At 45.6% G+C, this 14,437-nt stretch overlaps 1 protein-coding gene across 1 annotated transcript in view; it reads left to right on the forward strand.

Moving 5' to 3' along the window:
• PLXNC1 (plexin C1) overlaps positions 1 to 14,437 on the forward strand; it is a 136,671-nt gene that overhangs the window by 37,658 nt on the left and 84,576 nt on the right. Inside the window, exon 5 of the mRNA XM_069490067.1 lies at positions 13,985 to 14,099. Coding sequence (XP_069346168.1) covers positions 13,985 to 14,099 — 115 coding nt within the window. The remainder of the gene's footprint in view (positions 1 to 13,984; positions 14,100 to 14,437) is intronic.

Consider the following 14,437-nt stretch of genomic DNA (forward strand, 5'->3'; position numbering starts at 1 on the left):
CTCTACCTCTCCCTTTACTGAAAAGTGCTCAGAAAACACAAGTTAAATGAATGAGGTAAATTGAGTGACGGGTACACTCTACCAATGGCAGGTGGAGACTGGTGTCTTAAGTATGACGTTCTGAAGTCATGCAGTGATGGCCCCCACTGCCATGTCAGATCACTTGGTTTCAAACTGGCGTGGTCCAGCCTAAGACGGAATGAAACTAAGCCTCAGATCTGTGACTCATGGTAAGCTCCCAGTACCATTCAAAATTAGGAATTCTAAAGGGGGATGTTTTCTTATAACTGTAGAGCATCCCACTATGTTTATTTTAAATGTCACAGATTTATTTAGAAAAATAATTTATTTTCTCTGTTGAGAAGGTTGAGTTTTCTTGCATACGTGTCTAGAGAGTAGATTTTGGTGGTGGTGGGGGGAGGTAAGGAAACTATCTTAACTTCCTTAAGATCGGGTGTTAAGAATAGGCGTGCAGCATAAGCAGATAAAAAGCAATTAGATAAACAATGAGCTCTAAAAAGTCTAGTATTTTATTGTTGGAACCTCAAATCCAACCTGTGCTGAATTTGTCTGTGTGGGTGGAAAGGGAATTTTTGCAGGCTGAATATCTTGGGTTTGGAAGCGGTTTCTCAGTTTCTCCCATATTGCAAAGCAGCACACATGTGTTCAGTTATGGATTTCCACAAAACTGGCAATCCTGAACCAATGAACGGGTGAGGTTCCAAAAGTTCATTTGCAAGTTTGTTTGGCACGAGGAATGCATTTTCCCACAGAAACAATGTCATAAATTAAGGGTTGATTCCCAAGCCAGCCCACAAAATCCAACTTATTTAATTTTAACAAATATTTATTGAATACCTAGCAAGAGCCCAATGTGGGAAGTGAGATAGCTAGGTGGTCTTGAGAGAAATCGGATGCCATTCTTGGCTTTAAGGAACGCTCATGCTAGCTAGAGAGGCAGACCTGTCGATGGGCAACATTCATTCATTCAATCCTATATCCAATCACAAATACTTTTTAAGCACCTCCGACATGCTAAGCCCTATGTTCAGTGTTTGGGGTACAGTTCTTTCTTGCCTACATGAAGCTTTCAATCTAGTGAGGGATATAGATAAGTGTATCAGTTTCTGCTCCACTAATGCTGCCTAACAAACAGCTCCACATTTTTACTGGCTTATAAGAGAACGGATTTACTTACATTTATCTTCCTTGCTCGTGGATCTGCCTGTCTGCTGCAGGGAGGAGGGCAGGGTCAGCGTCCAGATGCAGGTTGAGTTCAGGTCTGTTTCTCATGTCTGTCATTCTGTGCATACTCCTCTTACGGCAGGCAGCAGAAGCACCAGAGACCACGCTAGACTAGGCAGTTCATTCAAAGCCTCTGCTCACATCGTGTTTACTGACATTCCATTGATAAAGCAAGCTGCATAGCCAAGCCCAGCATCCGTGAAGTAGGGAATTACACTCCGCCTGCTCTCACGGGAGACACTGCAGAGGCACATGGCAAAGGGTCGTGCAGATGTGTAATTCTAGTACAGGAGGGATTGAAGAATTGGGGATAATAATCTAATATATCAATAAGTAAAGGAGATGAATGCAATAGAATGTAATAAGGGCTAGCATAGAGGAAGTGTAGGATTTTGGGGGGAGAGGGGCACATAAAATCTAATCCAAACTTAAAAGGTCAGGGAAGGCTTCCTGCAGAAGGGGTATCTATGCTGTACCTGAAGTGTAGGCACATATCAGTGAGATAAAGGGGAGGCAGGGGAAGCTGGCTAAGGGAACAGGCCATACAAAGGCCAGGAGCTATAGCAGAGGCTGCCTGCACTCGGTCTGGATGAACGTGCACTATAGCCAAGGACGGGCTTGGAGGTAGAGGGGGCAAGGGAGGCGGAGGCAAGGTAAGCAGGGGCAGCTGAGGGGTCTTGCAGGCCACTTTAAAGAATTTGCACTTTGTTGAAGGACTTTGGAGAGCCATAGCAAGGCTTTCATTAGAAGTGTGAGCAGATCAGATGAGTGTTTTAGGACAAGCACTCTGGGGTGCAAGGGGCACTGGAGGGGGGGACCCCAGTGGAGGCCGGCAGATCAGGTAGCAGGTGGCTGTACCCAGCGAGAGGCTGGGGACTGAGTTACAGTCCTAGTAGTGGTGATGGAAAGAAGTGGGTGGATTAGAGAGCTAATGGAAGCTAGAGTTGACAGGAGTTGGGGATTAATTGGATTCCCCTTTGAGTCTGACACACTAAAAATAGGGCCATAAAATGAAAAATAAAATATCAAGGTGGCCACTGTTTTTCCGGAAGATGTATTCTTTCTCCTTTGATCTAAGTGTTCACAAAGAAAACAAAGAAGGGACATGTACCCGTGTCCTGGGTTCCTCCTGTGTCCCAGGCACTGGACGAGGCACTAGGCTGGACCCCAAAGGATGGGCACCCATGTGAGATGGGGAAAGGCTTCCAAGAGATGCCGGCGCTGAGTCTCAGAGCTTGCAGCGGGCTGAGTTATTGCAGCGAATTCGGCGTTGAGATCACAGGGGAAGGAGTGCAGGTGTCTGGCTGGGGTGACCAGATGGACAGAGGCGCCATTTGCTGAGTAGGGAATTAGGAGGAGCAGCCTGAGCAGCCTGTTGGAGCCACATGGGAAATGCAGGGGGCTGACTTCCACGCTGGCACCATGAGCAGGACAGCTGAAGAGGACAGAGTAAAGGTCCCAAACGCAGCTTGCTTGGGATCGAATCTGGGCTTCCGTGTGACCTGCTAGTTTCTTATCTTCTCTGTGCTAAATCTCTTCTGTAAAGCAGGGTCAATCAGAGTACCTGCCCCAGAGGGTCGCTGAGAGGATTAAATCAGTTAATGTACGTGGTCCTAGGCCCGGTACCCGGCTCATGGCAAGTACTAAAGTAGTGTCAGCTATTGTCACAGTGGAAGCCCGAGGAGGGAGCCGCTGGTTGTCCCCGAGGCTGGGAAAGGCTTCAGAGAGGAGGTGGCCTGGAAGCCTGCACAGACTTTCACCAAGGGAAGAGCGGGTGGCAGGCACTGCAGGCAGAAGAGCCAGCAGGGTGAGCGGCCTGTCCTGGGACTGGCAGATTGAGCTCTGTCGCTGGGGCCCTGGCTCCAGAAGGCGGGAAGTCGATGGAGGCCCTGGCTGGCGCTGCCTGTGGATGTCGCTAGTGGGTGCTGGGAACTCACTGAGGGTTTAAGCAGAGGGTGGCCATGGTCCTATCTGTGATTTAAAAAGATGACCGTGACCGCAGGGGGGAAGATGCTCTCCCGCCTCCCAGGGCCGCTTTCCTCTGGTGTGTTTTGTAAAGAGGGAGTTCATGGCACATCTCTTCCTGAGTCATCGACTTGGGGCTACTTCTCTGAATTTCAGGTACCTCCCCGGCTCTCCCAATGCCACCATGGGGCTCTACTTGCCTTGGTCTCGGTCACGTAAAATGGAATCAGGGCTGGGTCCTCTTCAGAAAATGGGCCGTGCAGGAAAGGCCACGCCTGCCTTTCTCGACCCGTCCCTTCACGCTCCACCTGCACAGGGCACGTACGAGGTTGACAGGGGGAGACAGCCCCGAGCGTGCTGGTTATAAGGCGTCTGCGCGCTCCCCTTGATTATTTGTATAAATTTATCATTCGCCCATGTTCTTCCCCATGTTTCTTCCACGTCGACAGTTGGAAGACCTTCAGGCAGCCCCTGGTAGCTGTTTTTAGGTCTTCAGCTGCTGTTAGGCTGTCCCACACACGAGATTGTGAAAGAGATCGTTTCTCCACCCGGCCTCCCAGCAGGGCTCCGTGGCCATCTCCCTATCAGCCTTTCTGAAGGGCTGGGAGTAACAGAAGGCGATTTTTAACACAGGAGAGAAAACTGAGATCTGAATTCTAAACATATTTGTCCCCAAGACACCAGAGTAACAAACCAAAAGAGTGGAATGGTTTGCTTGTGGGCGTATCCCAGTTCCTTGCCTGGCCTTGCTTTCCTGTCTTGAGGTCTCTCCTCCAAGTGACGCTGTTTCCTCAAGCCCCCCCAGGGCCAATCATGCACCCTAAGGGGGCCCTCCCCACCGGGGTGTTGTTGCCTTAAAGCTTTATCAAGACGATCCAGGGTGCACGGTCACTCGTGGCCACATTCTGCTGTTGTGCCATCACGAGAGGGGGGCTCCAGGCGGCAGAGAGGGCCACGAGAGCTCTGCAGCAGCAAAGCCCAGCCGGCTGTGCCCGCTCATCCTCCTGAAGGCGGCTGCGGTGCCCCTTCCACAGGAAGCCTGCCTGCAGCCCAGGCCTGGCCGGGAGACAGGCTGCACGGAGGGAGAAGAACATGCTCGTCACACACCAGACACTGCCCCGCACGGTCCCTGCCATGCTACCTTAGGTCCTCCTGGCACCCTGTGAAGTAAGTGCTATTCCAATCCCCACTTCATAGATAAGAAAACAGGCTCAGGTTGTGTGTGGTTTCCTACTGCTGCTGTGACAAATAACCACAAACGTAGTGGCTTAAAACAACAGGAACTTATTATCTTACAGTTCTGGAGGTCACAAGGCTGAAATGGGTTTCACTGGGCTAAAATCAAGGGGTAGACAGGGCTGGGTTCCTTCTGGAGGCTGTAGGGAGAGTCTGTTCCTTTGCCTTTTCCAGCTTCTTGAGGCTGCCTGCATTCCTTGGCTCTCGGTCCCTTCTTGAGTCTTCAAAGCCAGCAGTGTGGCATCTTCAGATCGCCCTGGTCCTGAACTCTGTGTTGTCCTCACATCTTCTCTGGCTCCGACTCTCCTGCCTCCTCTAATGAGGACCCTTGCGGCTACACTGAGCCCACAAAGATCATCCAAAATAATCCCCCGTTTTAAGATCCTTAACTTAATCACACCTGCAAAATCCCTTTTGCCATGTGCTGTGGTTTCAGTGTGTCCCCCAAAGTTCACGTGTTGGAAACTTAATGTCCAACGAAACAGCATTGAGAGGTGGCACCTTTAAGAGGTGATTAAGTCCTGAGGGCTCTGTCCTTGTGAGTGGATTATTGCTGTTATCACAGGAGTGGATAGTTATCGCAGGAGTGGGTTTCTGATAAAAGGATGAGTTTGGTGCCCCTCTCTCTCTCTCTCTCTCTCTCCCCGTCCCCTCCCTTTTCCCCCCATGCTCTTTTGCCCTTCTGCTATGAAATGACACAGGAAGAAGGTCCGCACCAGATGCAGGCCCCTAGACCTTGGACTTAACCAGCCTCCAAAACTGTAAGAAATAAATTTCTTTCTTTATAAATTACCCAGTCTGTGGTATTCTGTTATAGCAACACAAAACAGACTAAGACACCATGTAAATTAATATAGTCACAGTTCTTAGGGATTAGGACGGGGACATTTTGGGGAGCCATTATCCTGCCTGTCATAGGCTACACAAGTATAGAACCAGGATTCAGCTCTAGGCTTAGCTCTGAGTCCCAAGGCTCTATCCACCACTGTAGCAAAAGGAAGAGAAAGAAAAGAGAGACGTTATCCCTCATGGCAGCGGGAGGAGACAGGAGAGCCTAGAGCACATGGCCAGATGGAACTATCGTGATAATTGATGTGCATGAGAAAGACGATGGAACTCAGGGCCCCCTTGAGTTATAGAAACGGCTCCACCTGGAAAGTTTAAGCTTCCACGCATTTATTTAACAGATGTTTATTGTGCACCTAACATGCATCAGACACTGTCCTGAGCACCGGGACGCTAAGCTCTAGCAGTGAACAACACAGGGGGCCTTCTAGTGAGGTGTTTTCGTTTCCTGGGCTGCCGTAGCAAATTCCCACAAAGCAGGAGGATTAAAATAACACACGGGTATCGTCGCGTAGCTCTGGAGGCCAGCAGTCTGGGCTCCCGGGGAATGTTCTGGGAAGGATCCTTCCTCACCTCGCACAGCTGCTGGTGGCTCCTGGTGTTTCTTGGCTTGGGAAGGACAACGCCATCTCTGCCTTGGTCTTCACATGTCCCCCTTCCCCGTGTGTGTCCACATCTCCTCCTTTCCCTTCGAGAGGCACCAGTCATCGACATCCTCAACCCAGGATGGTTTGCTCTCAAAAATCTGCAAATTTTTCATCTACAAAGACCCTATTTCCAAATTAGGTCACATTCTGAGGTTCTGGGTGGCCATGCATTTGGGGGGCACTATTCAACCCGCAACATGAAGGATGAGAGACAGTGTCCAAATACATAAGGAAACAGAGGACGTGTCAGATAGTGATCAGTGGTATGAAGAAAATGCAGAAAAGGAGTGGGGAGCTCTGGCTGGTGGTGGGGGAGGTTACAGCTTTAACCAGGGCGTCTTGGAGGCCTCGCTGAGAAGGGGACACCCGTGCCAACACCTGAACCTGGAGATCTCTCCCTTCAGAGGTTATTGCCATGTTTAGCGGAATGGCCAGGAAGGCAATTTGGGACAGAAGATCGTTGTTCCTTTCCTTCCAATCCGGGATGTGTCCTCGTGCAGATCTCAAGCTTGAGGTCTGTGTGGTGACACTTCTTTATGGTCCAGTGCGGCTCTAATGACAGCGATAATGATAATAATGGGATTTGGGGGCGGCCCCTCCTTCTTGTGTGAGGACCCCATTGTGCCGACTAATTGTGTAGACGCAAGTAGGACAACTGTCTGTGGGGTGGAAGCAGTGGGGAGCGGAGAGGAATATGTTATCTGGGCCTCGGGCGCTACTGAAGCACCCTGGCACAGGCTGAGTCCGTGCATCTGGGTTACCAAGAGTGCCGGAAGGGGTTTGGGGCCTTCACCTCCTTTATCAGCTGTTGGAGAAGCTGTTTATAAACCCTGCTTATCTCAAAGCAGAAGGTTGAGGGGGTCAAACCGTTAAGGGGCAGAGCTGCACCTTGGCGTCCCAGACAGTTGGCAACGGTGGGCGCCAGGAGAACACCCACCTTGCTCAGAAGCCGGGTTGCTTTGTTTAGCAGAGCGGGCAGCTGAGGTCCTCCGACCGTGGCACCCAGACGGCTTCTCCGCACCCTCTCTTTAATTGATGCTCTCTGACTTCCAACCAGCACCATTAAGAACACCCTTTCTTAATGGTAAACATATATTTTAATGGAATAGATTTTTTTTTGAAATGATCTTATCTCAGGCAGCATGCACTTTCATAAGAATGTATTGATTGGCTTTTAAAAATTCCTCAAATGTTTTCACTTGTCTTTGTGATCTAGTATTTGTCCTGTTCCCTGCAGCTGCTGCACATCCAAGCACAGCGTTCAGTTCCTTGCTCGAAGCCTCCCTGCCAGTCTTTTGGTTTTTCGCTTTGGTAATGTTTCGTAGCGTCTAGACGCTTCTGCTCCGTGTGGAGAGTCGGCCGTTTCTGATAGGCCGAGCGTGGGATTTGATATTGCTCTCAGGAGGATGGGGTTTAATATCATTGCCACCTGATTACTGGTGGGGAAACTGAGGCCCCCAGAGGCCAAGGAATGCACCCCCAGTTACACAGGGAACGTGTGAGAGAGCACCTTGAACCCAGACCTTCCCGACTCAAAATGTATCATTTTCCCATTTTTATTTTCATGCTACCTATTTTTTTTTTTTAAATGCCTCTCCTCAGTTCTGTAGTTCATGGTTTGCATTTGGAAATTAGAAGGCTAACTTTTAGTACACTCATCACAAACAAAAGAACCACATGGGATGAAGGCCACAGATACCTTTTGTGTGAGTGTTTCAGTCTGCAAATGTGTTTTATGTGTGCTAAATGGCTCTCAGTTGCAAGACAAAGGCTGGTTTTCTACCATGCCGGCTAACAGGCCAACCTAGGGAACAAAAATCAATGAAATGACTTTATGGCGGTATCATGGAGACATAGACAAGAATTTAGTCCCTTTAACGTTTAATTCTTAATCCAATCCAGCTACCATTTGTTGAATCCCAGCCTTGGGCCAGGCCCTGTACCAGGCCCCAGGGGGAAACAAAGATGAGTCAGTCTCTGCCCTGGAGATGCTCACAGGTTAGTGTGGGAAACATTTCAGTAAACCACGGATAGTGCTGAAGGCATGAGGAGATGCCGCTACCCTGGAAGCCTTTAAAATGTTTGAGCAATTTGGCGTAGCCGTAAGAGACGGATGGCAGCGCCAGACACCATGCTAACTAACCGCTCAGCACCGCGGTTTCCCTGTTTCTGACGTGGAGGTGGTAGCAATGATACCTGCATCATGGAGTGTTTGTGAGGATTAATGAGTTAATTCCCAGAAAGCCCTAGAAACAGTGCCTGGCGTATAGGCACTAGGAAAGTGCTATGGTTTCAAAGTGTCACCCAAAAAGCATGTGTTGGAAACGTCATCCCCAGTGCAACAGTGTTGGGAGGCGGGGCCTAATGGGAAGTGTGGGGGTCATGAGGGCTTCACCTTCATGAATGGATTAATGCCAATGACAAAAGGGCTTCAGGCTTCCAGTTTGATCTCTGTCTCTCTTACGTGTGCACGTGCCTTCTCTTGCTCTTTTGCTTTCTGTTGTGGGATTATGCAGCAAGAAGGCCCTGGCCAGGCGTGGGCCCCTTGACCTTGGGCTTTCTAGCCTCCACAGCTGCACGAAATAAGTTTCTGTTCCTTTATAGATTACCCAGTCCGTGTTATGAACTAAGACAGAAGGGCTCAGTCATTGTTAGCTATTATGAGAGGCAATAGAGGACAATAGGTGAGACCATGGACTTTGATGCTATGCTGCCTGGTTTTGTATCTCAGCTCCTCCAATTACTGCTTAGGAAAGCAATATGGAGCCTTCTATGCCTCAGTTTCCCCCATCTGTAAAGCAGGGACAATTGCTGTAGCTATTTCATAGGTCTGTTGTGAATAACAAATGAATCCGATCATGTGAAAAGACACTGCCTGGCAAGTTAGATGTTTTTGCTTTTTAGAAAAAAAAAACTTCTAAATTGTCTCTGTTATTAGCATAATTTTATCATGTAGATTGACTTTCAGCTCCAGTGATTGAAGATCCAATTTTTCAGCTTTCCTAGCAAGTTATTTTGGTCTTGTATTTTGGCATTCCCCTTTTAAAGACTCTGGAGGCCTTTAATTTGGAGTTGAGCTCTCAGAGAGACTTCCTATTCCCTTCTGTTCAGTAGACTTTGCTTCCTTCATCTTGTGGACTGACAATTGTAATGAGAGTTCCCCAATTCTGGAGACCCCCCGGGCCCCTCCTTTGGGCTCTGTGCCTTTCCTAAAAATGCAGACATCTGTTTCAAACCACTTAGAAAAAGACCTTGAGATGTTCTTCTAGCAAAACCCTCCTCCAGCGCGGGTGCAGTCTTCTGTTCCCTGCGAGCGAGAGAGAGAGAGAGAGAGAGAGAGAGAGAGAGAAGCTGGATTGTTGCCTTGTTAAAAGTTTTCTGATATTTTAGCAGGATAGAATCTTTGGAACAGTTCACACTAACCCCTACGTTCAAGCCACTTACCTGATATTTAGTTATCAGATTCCTTCAGGGACTGTCTGCTCTTGGTGAACAATTAGATTAGAGGATGCTGATGAAATTCAAGTGGCAGGAAGTAGAAGTTACATTTCTTGAGTTCAGAGTTTCTATTTCAAGGTTGAGTAAGTGGTAAATTTTTACTGAGAGATTCTAGCCTAATAGAGTCAGATTCTCAAGGTCCCCCAGCCCAGCCCATGGGCATTTCACCTGCCTGGAAACTTCAGCTCCTTTTCAGAGGTGGGCCTCCCGGTTCTTTATGTTGGCATGAAAACAATTAATAATTTAAGCCATGCCCATTTAAAAAAATAAAAATGCTGTATAAATGCAATACTGTAATAATAAATTTAAAAGTCGATCCAGCTGGGCACTGTTCCCAGACTACCAGCTGAGCAGAAACACAAATAAGTAAAGAAGAGAAACTGCTATATAATGCAAATGGCTGCAATCTCGTTGTTTTCAGCTACTCTTATTGCAAATATATAGTATTGAAGTTACATTATAGATAAATGGGTTTTGTGGGCTAACCTGGAAACCTAATCACTGTTTATAACATTATTTTTATAGGGTAAAAATATATTCCGTTTTACAAACAGATGGTTTGCAAGCGAATTTTTTGGGAGCACAATAGATTTATAAGTTGAGGGCCGCCTGGAATTTTAACCTCTAGCTGGGTGTTTTGGGTGTTTTGTATTCAGGGCTAGTGGCAGATGAAAATGAAAGGCCTCTCAGAATCCCCACCTCTGTGTTTCCCTCTCAAATCCTTGCTCCCTTCCTCATTCCAGAGACTCTGCCTTCCCTACTCTGTTCTCTGTTCCTGGGGTCCCCATCCCTGTCCCCTCGTCCAGGCCCAGCCCCACCTTCTAACCACTGTTGAGGCCCCAGAAAGCCCAGAGGAACTCTGAATCTCTTTGTCCTTGTGCACTTTTTAGTCAATGGCAGTTCAGGTCTATAGGTAGCTGTGCAGCTGAGTGGCCAAGTTTGTGGCTCTGAAGTCAGACTTCTGCCACTTAGCTGTGTGACCTTGGCATGTTATTATACTTCTCTGAGCCTCTGTTTCATCCCTATAGAATGAAGTTGTGAGAACTAACCATAAGCACTCAGAACAGTGCCTGGCACAGAGTGATGTTCCCTCGATGCCATTGTGTGATGGGGAAGTTATTCGGGGACATTATGGGTTACAGAGATTTCTGCAAACTCAGGAAGCAAACTCACTGTATGAAAATACTTTCTGAATTTCAAACAGCAAACTTAGAAACAAGTGTCTAGAACCTCCCTGTTCATGAGTTGGGGCCTGTCAGGTTTGGGACATACGTTTTTATGCGTTGGAGTTGAGGGAGGGGGTGGTGACATGCTTACATAGTTGAGTAACAATATCAAACTCTATTATTATTTTGAATAAATCAAGCTGTACAGCAGATTTTATAGCAAACTAATAAGAATAAGCCTTCTTAAATAGTTTCATTGACGTATTTTCATATGCAGTATTTTTCACCTAAGGAAAGATTTTTTTTTTTTTTTAATTAACTTTTGGTTTAGGGGTTTTTCCTTCAGGCAATCTCTTCTTTGCATTTGGACAGGTTCTATTTTCTAATTTGCAAAAGGCTTGTGTCTGCTTCTTCGTTTTATCATGTAAGTATGAGCTCTAACCGGAATAAGGACTAGAAAAACAAAATACTGATTGGGAGTCCTAGGACTTTCAGGTAGATCCACAGTAGAGGATGGGGCAAAAGCACTAGCATAGGAAAAGAAAGCAAATATATTGCTACCCTTTTCTCCAGAATACACCCATTCTAATGCACATCCAATTTCCTCCTACTTGTGGCCTGAAGAAATTGCGATGAAGACATTAAGAAATGCATCCCTACCTAAGAATGCATCACTGAGGAATCAGCCTTACTAAAAGTCATACCTGACAATGAGATTTTAATTTGATTAGGGCAGTGGCTTAAGTGTTTGTGTACTTGCCCCTTGCTCTTGTTGATACACAGGAATAAGAGTGATAGCTTTCAAAAGAAATTATTTCGAAGTAACTGGTTTTGTTTACTAACATATGGAAGCTATAAGATCTGTTCCCCCTCCTTAAGAAATGTGAATGTGTGGGTAAATGTACTGTCATGAAGATTTTATAATCTGCAATATTTGAAAAGTAATAAGATCCTCTTGTTTGTTGACCATCTGGTTATACATTCTTGGTGTCACGGTTCGCTTTTTATTTTTTTACTGATGAGAGGCAAGGAATAGGAGTTCAGAAATTTCAGAGATGTGTTTTTTTTTTTTTTGTTTTTTTTTTTTGCAAATAAGGAATTTATATTTAGTTGTTCAACATGGCTAGATTTTGTTTTTACCTTATGCAGAATAGGAAATGAAGGGTTCATTATGTATTTTCTTTTCTCTTTTTTTCAAAAAACATAGAGAACCTCACCTCCTAATTGGGTCCTCAGATTTGAACTTTTAGCCTATGATAAAAATAGTCTCTTTAGCATAAAGAGTCAGACAGATGTAAATCAAAACTCTAGAAAGAGAAATCACCAACAGAAGGGAACTATAGAGATTTCATGTTTCATCCATTCATTGAAAAATATTTATTGAAACCCTAGTATTTGCATATCATGCTGCCAGACACGGAGGGATTTGCTAAAGCAACATTAAAGACGTTCTCCCCTCCTGTGAGGAGCTTAGGGCTTACGTGAGGAGAACTGACATAGACATAGGAAACAGTTAAGTTGTAATTCAAGGCAGCAGACGATTAAATACCAAAATGTGTGGTTCCGACAAGAAATGCTATAGGAGTTCAGAAAAGGGGGTGATAACTCTGTGGCACTACTGTTTTCTGCCTACAAATTGGCAAATTGTAGCACTATTTGTATGAAATATTTTACACTTGTTTTTTTGGCAGCCTTAGGCTTTGACTCCCAGGCAGCATTAAGAACCTACAAAAATATTTGTACTCCAGTCTCTTTCGAATTGGCTTTTTTTTCTCTCTCTCTTATAGGCAGAGGAAGTACTTTTCACCAACCAGAGTGCCCATGAGAGGCAGGGAGTTTTTTGACAGTCACGATCTATTTGAGATACAAACTAAAGATCTCTGTTTTCCAATCCAGCAGTGCTTGTCCGGCCATTGCAAACTCTCCCTGACATTGAGAGGCGTTTTAATTTTGAACTTAATGTCCGTGACGGACGAGCTAGCCATCAAGGGTCAGATACGTTTATGGCTTTGGAGAGTTGCTGATGAAAATCCCCAGGGGTGTGAGGTTGGAGAAGGGACGGACACAGATGCGGTGGGAGTTGGGACACAGATGTGCTCCCAGATGTCAGAAGCCGATGACATGCTGAAGTATTGTGCTTGGGGATGACGCGCTTAGTGAAACTCACTGACTTCCTGTTCTATTTTTGCCATATTCAAATTAGCACAGAGCTCAAAGACAAAGCCATGAGGCCTAAATTCTTAAGAGTTAAAAGAGAGAGAAGAGGAAGAAGAAGAAATAAAACCTCTGTAAAGTCAAATACACTCTTTGGGCCCATTAATACCTTGTTCCCCCTTGGATCCCCTCAGGGACTCCCCGCAGCTGAATGTGGTCATCACTTGGTTGCTTTTCAATCTCATGATTCATGTGTTTTCGGTTTCTTTTAAAACTCACTGTCACTGGTTTACTGCCTCTTCTATGTAACCTTTGGCCTTGAGGAGGTGTAGATACCAAAGGTGTTTTGTTCTTTCCTTGGTACTATTCAATGGGATAGCTGTGGAGTCTAGCACCATTTGAAGATAATGTGGCACTTGGTGTCTGTTCTTGTCCAGTTGGTGGCCCATCTGGTGAGTCAAGGGTTCCTGAGTTAACGTGACCCAGACTAACTGTAACATCAAGCCAGCCAGTGATCTCACCAGTCAGCTTCTGAGCTGCTGTTCATCAAAGCAGTTGGCCCTGGCCACAACTGAAGACTTATTTGGGGCATCCTCTGAGCTGGCTGACTTGGGAAAGTAGCCCCAGAAAATGTTTCACCTGTATCTTTTGATATAATTTGGTATCTGCCTAAATAAATGTTATGTAGCAGATGGTTATGGAACGTCTTATCAAATTCTTGGGCAGACTCTGACCTTGAAATATTTTTATTTAATCATCATACTGCAAAGCACACAAAATAGTAGCTTTATCATTTTTTTTAAACAAAAAACAAGTTCCACAATAGGTTGATAATCTGGGAATGAATTACAAACCTAAAATTTATACAATATGCAAACCCTCTCTTGGACTGTTCTTTGCTAGGCATTTCTAGAAGAGAGCTCTTTATTTTAGAAGCCACGAGAGGATGTGCTTCGGATGTATTTGGAGATGTCATCTTGAGAGATGGCTCAGGAGTCGGAGTTCAACATGTTGTCTACATTTGTTCTCTGCTCGTAGACACGATGGAAAAAACGCTCTGCTGTTTTCTTCTTGCTTTTCATGGTTTTAGCATCATGATCCTATTCTCGCTCAAAATCAATAATCTGCTATACAAAGCCTGGCAATCTGTACTGAAGCCAAGTATGAGAAAGTTTTAACTAATGCGTGTGTGGGGTTGCTGTTTTGTCGCCCTTTTTTTTTTTTTAGGTGCACTTTTCAAGTAGATTGTGTACATTCAGAGAACTTAGAAAACTGGCTGGATATTTCATCTGGAGCGAAAAAGTGCCCTAAAATTCAGATAATTCGAAGCACTAAAGATAAGGTAAGAGGAAAGATTTTTAATTCATCTCCATTGGATTGTCTTATTTTGCACAATTGGTGCTAACTTCCTTCTGTGTGTAAAATACCAAACAAGTTTAGTCATCGCAGTGCATTCATTTAGTTGACAGACACCATCCACTTTGCAAGGTGCTGGGGAGGGAGTCATCCAGGAATTTATCATCTTGTGGAGCTAAAGATGACCCTCAGTAGTTGAATTTGAAGAAAAGATGGACTTTTAATGTAATCTAAATGCATACTGATTTAAAAAATAGAGAAAAAGAAGCTTAGACTCGTGGTCAACGAGGTCCCTTAAATGTGGCTTAACTGTAGACTTTTGTT

This window comes from Eulemur rufifrons, chromosome 16, assembly GCF_041146395.1.
Source record: "Eulemur rufifrons isolate Redbay chromosome 16, OSU_ERuf_1, whole genome shotgun sequence".
Classification (NCBI taxonomy): Eukaryota; Metazoa; Chordata; class Mammalia; order Primates; family Lemuridae; genus Eulemur; species Eulemur rufifrons.